We start from the raw sequence: 7,942 nt of genomic DNA, 5'->3' as shown, positions 1-7,942 counted from the left end.
AAAACAATTTTAAAAAACCTACCGTACTTCCCCACATATACAGGTAAGTGCATGGGCTTATAAGAGAAAATTTGCTACAAAAAGTGTTTTGCTGTGTGAACATGTTCGGGTAGAAGCCCATGCGCATATGTGCAGTGCCACAAAGGTTTGTCTGTGTTATAAACAACTATGTTATCACAATGCTTAGCAGTATATTCAGCACCCGGGTGTTTCACCAATAGTGTTCACATATAAGCGCATGCACTTATTGTATTGTATTGTATTGTATTTTATTATTTTACTTGGCCATTGGACGCCGTGACTGACTACGCTTCCAGTGGATTATTGTTCGTAGCTGGTGACTTCAACTCGAAGCTAGGGATACGCAAAAGTGGCGAGTCCTTTCTTGGACGCCATGGCCGCGGTCAACGAAACTTGAGTGGTGGAGTTTTTTGCTAGTTTCCTTGAAGCTCACAACCTGTTCGCTGGCAACACAGCATTTCAGCATAGCGCTAAAAACAACGTGGCAAGGCCCTTGCTGTGACAATTCCGGTGTTCCTGTTTACACTATGATAGATTACATCTGCTGCCGTCAGAACCAGAGTCCCATTCTAACAGACGCAAGGTCGTATGCGGGAACATATGTATTCTCCGACCATCGCCTAGTTGTGGCGAGACTGGACATGTCGAGATTCTATGGTGTTCTGGGTATGCACCAACGCAAGACCACTGCCGGCAACATCCGCCCTGACACTGGAAAGCTTGCTTCAGATGTCGCAATTCGGGAATCCTACAAGAGAACTGTGGAGACCCAGGTCCAGTGCAGCGTGTCATCAGAAGTCAACAGCACCCAAGCAGTCTGGGAATCCTTATCTGAAGTCCTCAGCAAATCAGCACTGGATTCGGCCGGCACTCAGCAGAGACAACATCACCGCCATGACTTCTCCCCTGAAATTGAGTTGCTGTCACGCAAGCAGAAAGATCTTCGCCTGGCGATTGGAGAGTGCAGGGATCACCAGAAAAGACAGTCACTAAAAAATCAAAGAAATCGCACAATGCATGAAATTCGTGATATCGCATCTGACAATGCCAAGAGAGCCTTGGATCGTCAAGCAGAGGAAGTGGAGCGACTGCATGATAGTGGGGCAAAGATGTTCCGTGCTGTCCAGCTACTGAAGCGAAAACCGTACAGCCAGCCTGTTATTCATGATGAGAAGCAGCGGGTCGTTATCAACCCTGCAGACCAGGAGGCGTTCATCATCAAACATTATGAAAGCCAATTCCATGATAAATCCCTCCCTGACATTCCACAATTCCTAGGTGATCCCAGCCCTCTCCCCAATCATATCACATCGTCCGAAGTTAGGAGGGCCTTCCAAAGCCTGAATAACGGGAGAGCGGCAGGCCCTGACCATCTCTCCGGAGAGTTACTCAAGTACAGTCCTCCCATTGTCGCTGAGATGACTTCCGACATCTTGAACCGAGCTATTGAGACACATGACCCACTCGAAGTTGGCAGAGGAACCCTAATACTGCTGCAGAAGCCCGGTAAACCACTAGGGCCGCCCGCTTACTAGTAGACCCAGGTGCTCGAAGTCCGTACATGGTATCCTAAGTTCGTACGCCCATAATTTCATGTTCTGTTATTGTATTCGACTCAAATATTTTATGGAGGGGACAGTGTGGTATGTTCTCCTCGCGTACCAATTTTCAGGGATCTACGATCAGCAGAAGTCCCATACCACGGGAGTGGGTTTTCGAGTGTCCATACGAAATACAAATTGGGTTACATTTCATGCAAAAATCAACTTTGCCAAGACCGATTTCGAACGGACACAGCGTCAAACAGACCTTCACTCAATCATCAAGAGCCAGCTTAGAGCTGACAATGGCCAGAGGAGAAGAATTTACAGAGAACCACGAATCCTTGCAGAAAGGTTGACACTCCTGGCATCTCCACCACTGTTTTCCCGCGGTTTTCACAGCGCAGCTGCTTCTTCTCTGAGCCGACTAAAAACAGCTTGCATTTCGGCAACAAACTACGCTTTTGCAAGAAATACCGGTGGAGGCACATGCCAAACATATCCCTTCGGTGCTTTCGTCGTAACCGAGGGATTGTAAGTTAGCAATTAGCAGAAATATGTGTGTATTTCGAGTCACCTCTGATCAGTACGGACTTAGAGTACCCTCTGCGACACCAAATTTTGATATGAAAAATGAGCGAACTCCAGAGAAACAGATCGGATCGAAAGATGGCCTGGTTCAATCGAGCCTGGCCTCAAAACAAACTTGGACAAGATACCTTCCATCCACGAGCAGGATTCTGGCAAGTGATCATTGCTAGTGTGAGTTTCAGCTCGGCAAACACACACTGTAAACGTGTACGGACTTCGAGCACCTGGGTCTACGCGCCCTATCGTACTGCTCTCGGCTTTGAGAAAGATGCTGTCCCTGATTGTGCTGAAGAGGATACAGCCAGCGGTTGATCAGTACCTGGCTACATCCCAAAGTGCTTTTCGCCGTGGCCGCAGCACAAGTGATGTGGTGTGGTGCCATAGATGGCTATGCAGTATGACGCAGCGATTCAATACGTCCATCCACATATTGGGAATTGACATGAGTAAAGCATTCGACACTGTCCGCCGCGATGTCCTGATGAGGATCCTTGAATCCTTCCTCCAAGAAAGTGAGCTCCGAATGATCCGTATACTGTTGACTGAAACCTGGCTTGAACCTCGTGTGAAAGGTGCATCGAAAAGCTCCTTCAAGACAAATATCGGAGTCCCTCAAGGGGACAGTCTCCCTCCAGTGCTTTTTACCATTTACCTGGAGGCTGCTCTCCGGGACCTACGACAGGAGCTGCCATCTCGCCCTACTGTGGACAATGACCTGCCGCTGGATATCGCATACGCGGACGATGTTGATTTTGTGAGCCGGGATGAGACGTTTCTCAGTGAAGTTGAACAACAAGCTCCAGCAGTTCTTGCGAGATGGAACCTGAACGTTAATCCTTCCAAGACAGAGCATACCACCGTCGCCCGATTTCCCGATAGGAACCAAGAAACGTGGCGTACTGTCCGCAAACTAGGCTCCCTCCTGGGTGACGCCGAAGATGCTGCTCGGAGGCGTCAACTGGCCGCCGCCGCCTTCAACTCACTCCTCAAGATCTGGACCCGGAGGCGCCAGATCAGTGAAGGTCTTCGGCTGAGGCTCTACAACGCCTACGTCATCCCAGTCCTTACCTACAACTGCAGCACTTGGGGCCTACCGATGTCGGAGCTCGCGCGAATGGATTCGTTCCACAGGACCCAGCTAAGGAGCATCATCGACATGTGATACCCTAAACGAATTAGCAATGACACTCTGTATAAGCGCTGCGGAGCTGTCCCCATCAGCGAGATGATCACAAGGCAGCGCTACAGTCTCGCTGGCCATATATTTCGTTTGGCCCCAACTGCTCCTCCACAGTTGGCAGTGGATATGTATCTTCGCCTGGCCAACGACGAGGGCACTGAACGCTTCAGGGGTCGACCTCGGATGACTTTGGTAACGGTCTTGCAGACGGAACTGTTATCATGGCATGGACTTACCCTCCACCAGCCGCTAGATGTTGACGCAGTCCGCACAATGGCAGCGGACCGACAGGCATGGCGTGGAGCCCGCCCCACCTAACAGGACTGACCAGACATGTTGTATGCATATTCTATTTTATTTTATACTTTGGATGAAGTTTTCCATTAGTCATAATTATTGGTGTTGTTGCTAACGGCTTTTGTTGACGTCACTTCTGTCATTTCATTGTATCGTATTACTCTTCAGACATCAATCTTGAATGGCATAAGCGAAAGTGGCACCCCGCCACCAACGCGGACATGCTTTTAATAATAATAATAATAATATACTTGGGCATTCCCAACAGACCCTAAGGTCTTCTTACAGGGTGCCCAAGATGAATGAAATTGTTAAGTTCCTGGCGAAATGAATTGGGGATATGATTTGTGCGAAGGGATTCGGGAAGCGCATTAAAGCGGTCAGCACCAAGGAATGAAATAGATCTGTATCTAGCTTGAGCTTGCACAATGGGTAAGGAAAGGGAATAATTGACTTGGCCGCGGGTTACTCTATCTGTGTGAGCGCAGTCACGGCGAAGGGAGAACATGTCAGAGAGGAGTGAACTGCAGATATTGTGGATGCAACGGAACACGAAGAATATGGACTTAGTATGATATCTTTTGTCTAAGCTAATTATGTGGTATCGCTCAAGCAAGTATGATGTCCGCGTGAATATGTCATGCTCAAATATGCATCTAAGTGCTCTCTTATTTATGCATAGCAGCTGATCTCTCACATTGTCAGCGAGGCAGTGGACGTTGGCAGTGCTGGCGTACTCGAGCTTGCTCTGGACTACTGACAAGTAGAACTGCCTTCTGGCCTGGACAGCAAGGTTCCTCCTTCCACGTCGAAAAGCACCTAGTTTCTTTCCGATGTCTTCCCCGAGGGAGTTAACGTGGGCACTGAAACTTAAAGTTGAATCGAGAGTCAGTCCTAGATTCTTAACTTCGTCAGACGAACCACATACAATCACAGACAATGCTCAGGTTAGGTGGAGGATGTGAGGATGTGAGCGTCTGCTGTGGATCAGTAGTACTTGGCTCTTGCTGGAGTTCAGGAGCAGGCCGCGATCTGTGAGGTGCTGCTTCACCACTGAAAAATCGTCTTCTAAGTAAGACATGAGAATTCGTGGACACTTTCCAGAGGCATACAGGGTGGTGTCATCTGCATAAAGAAGGCATTGGGAACGCAATGGCAGAGTGGGGACAAGTCGAGTGTAGATGCTGAAGGGGGTAGGGCCTAGGACGGAACCCTGGGGAACGCCCCTAGTGCAGGTTCTACAGTCACTTGTGGTTCCGTTCACTTCTACGCGTTGCTGTCGGTGAGACAGATACGACTTGAACCACTCAAGAGCATTTCCACGGATCTTCAGATTGTGAAGGTCATCTATTAGCGTTTGGTGGTGGACGCGGTCAAAGGCTTTGCTCATATCGAGCAGCAATACGGCCGTATAGTCTCCGGTATCCATGCTTCTCTGCCAGTTATTGATGGCAAGTGTTAAATGGTCCTCAGTGCTGTGGTTCCGCCTGTATGCAAACTGTTCATTTGGAATTGCTCCGGGTGTGATGTCCAGATGGTCGTGAAGCTGCTGGAGCACTAGTGATTCCAAGACTTTGGAGATAATGGGCAGTAGCGAGACTGGGCGATAGTTGGAACTGTCGTAGGGGTCGCCTTTCTTAAACACTGGACACACAGACGCTAGTTTGTAGGCTGACGGTACCTTTCCGCTAGACAATGACTGGTTGAAGATGGAAGTTAAGGAATTGGCAAGCTCGGCGACATGGTGTTTCAAGATGTAAGCTGGTATGCCGTCTGATCCAGATGCTTTCGTGGTATTCAATCGTTCGAGAATCTTCGTTACTGCTGCTGTTGTAACGGGTTGGAACTCGAGAAGGCAGTTGTCTAAACAGTCGTCCGCCGGAGTGTCTGGGGTCGTAAGAGCAGCGCGGTGTTCATCATGGACGATATTGCCTAGGGTATCTGACAAAGATGAGAGGGAGGCTTTCGGTGTGGGGTGGGATTTTCTCCTTCCAGTTAGTTGATTCAGCACTGCCCATTGGAGTCTAGGATTTCCTGTAGCGGCACTGAACTTATCTTTGTAGTACATACTTTTCAGTTTGCGGTTTAGTAAAGTTCCTTGACGACGTATTGCACGATACTGCTGTCGGAGGCGGTCATCCATGGGGTGCTTTATTAAGGCGCGGTGGGCTGAGCTTCGTCGATGAAACATCTGTTTCAGCTCTGGGGTAACCCAGGGCTGGGGGCGGGGTTTGGAGTAAGCTGCGCGCTTCTGGGTAACGAATGGTGCAAGATCATCTAGTACTGTCATGACACTTTGTTGCCAGTGGCTTGCCGCTGCATTTAGAGTATAACCGCCGGATACATCTGAGGGGTCAAGGATGTGTGTGAGAGCTGCAGACGTTACACTACGGTCAAGGTGAGCCAGGCTAGGTTGGCGTCTTCGAGAGAATTGCTCGTGTGGCTGTTCAAAGTTGGTTCTACTAACACGGACAGAGAGGCCAATAAGATGGTGGTCGGACAGGCCATCGACGCTGTGAACAAATGTACTATGAAGAGACATGGGAGAGGGGGACGGAGCAGCCGTTGTCATTGTTGTCGGTATGAGTGCAAGATATAGGCATGATTGACTAGGAACTCTGGTGGGCTGTAGTATGACGTTTTGTAAGCGATGTGGTCAGGTAAATGTATACAAGCCATTTGTGAAGCATGCCCAACCGAGGCCGAGGCAGTTCAAGTGACATAAATCCGGAGAAATTATTTACGAGGTTTCTTTTACTTTTAGAATAATGGAGAGCTATGGAGGAGACATACGTGATGTGAATATCAAACAGACGAAGAAACGTTTTCTAGTTGTGCCAGAGGCTCTGGCGATAGCATCTCTAGCGATACTGAAGTAGACACTAATGCATTGCTAAATTTGGACCAGGATGAAGGAGCGGCTATAAACAGAAAGAGCTCGTTCCAAAAGAACTGCCTTTGCAGAGTCCAGCTCAGGAGGCTCGAAAAGAACTAGAATTTTTCATGGACTCAGTACCAAGTCGATTGTTCAGCAGCGCCTGTCTTACTTTCCTGATGAAGCACGTACAGTTAGTTGTGGACGGTAGTAATGCCTGGCCTACAGTCAAATGCTATCAGAAAGGAAGAGTATTGTGGCAAGCCATACGTCTACACACCATCTCAAAGAGAAGATGAGAGCACAAGCAAAGGATGTAGAGGGGCAAAATAACTTCTGACCACGTGTTTTCAGGATTTCCGCAAATGGGAGGGCTCTCCATCTGAGATCGGATCTCAGGAGCTGGCCTCACGTCTGGTGTTTCAGATGAAGACATTATTCACAGAGTGGACGCAGTGACAGCTTGTCTGCAGGCAGGAATACTATGTGCCAAGATTAACTTCATCCCAACAATGAATGACTACCTGCAATAATGGTTTTATCTCTCACTACATGGATAATTAGGGGAGGGATTTGATACACCGACTATTCTGCCACAACCCGTCATCAAAGTTGGAATGGAGAGCAATCAATGGAGAAGGATCATGTCTTATAGTGCTAAGAAGTAGTGGAGCTCGTGAGAGATAAGGTGGCAACTTCAGATGCAGATTGACGATATGCATAATTTCCTGGAAGTTTGACAATGTGCAGACTTCCTTCCATTTTTGTCCCAAACCAAGAGCATTATAGCCCTTGCTGAAGCATTATAATCAGCATTATAAGCCAGTTTTTGGAGCATTGTGGTTAGCATTATACGAACATTTTCGGAGCATTATCCGCTGGGCCCTAAGCGTAGTACGCAAGAGGTACACAAAAGGAGTAAAATAGGGATGTTTCGTTGTTACTCAGAGTTTCATGACAAAAACCAATCATCAGACAACATCTCATTATCATGATTGTAGCTGATTGTTGCCAAAAACTTGGGATTTCCCGATATTATCCACTATGAAACTCGGTATGCCGCTCAAACCTCACATAATGCTCATTTTGTTCCTTTCTAATGCTCCATAATGCTCTGATGCTCGGATAGTCGTTTAATGCCGAATATAATGCCGGCATTATCCGCTGGACCCTATTCACGTCTAAATGTTTAGAAGCTCTCAGTGACGGGTCCCAAACGTCAATGTCTGGCCTGGCTGATTTGTTAGTTCCTTTTCCTCACATTCAAATGTGTTCATTGGTTGTTATAAAAAAACTTCGTCCTCGTGGCCCAAACGAGATGAAAAATGGATTGTATAGTACATGTATACAGTTTACAAGAAGGGTGCATGAATGAATTTGATTGATTTATTTATTTATTTTTTATTTCACGGATCCTCCAGAGGCAAATAGATGCCT

At 47.7% G+C, this 7,942-nt stretch overlaps 1 protein-coding gene across 1 annotated transcript; it reads left to right on the top strand.

The window, feature by feature from the left end:
- The first annotated feature begins 548 nt into the window (after window positions 1–548).
- LOC135810365 (uncharacterized) lies at window positions 549–1,556 on the top strand. The gene has a single exon (XM_065323858.1). The coding sequence runs from the start codon at window positions 549–551 to the stop codon at window positions 1,554–1,556; it is 1,008 nt and encodes a 335-aa protein (XP_065179930.1).
- Window positions 1,557–7,942: the final 6,386 nt, after the last annotated feature.

This window comes from Sycon ciliatum, chromosome 2 (assembly GCF_964019385.1).
Source record: "Sycon ciliatum chromosome 2, ocSycCili1.1, whole genome shotgun sequence".
NCBI classification, from domain to species: Eukaryota; Metazoa; Porifera; class Calcarea; order Leucosolenida; family Sycettidae; genus Sycon; species Sycon ciliatum.
This window is presented reverse-complemented; position numbering and strand designations above follow the sequence as displayed.

Coding starts and splice junctions, on each gene's coding strand:
- LOC135810365 (XM_065323858.1), top strand. CDS start 549: ATGATAGATTACATCTGCTGCCGTCAGAACCAGAGTCCCATTCTAACA.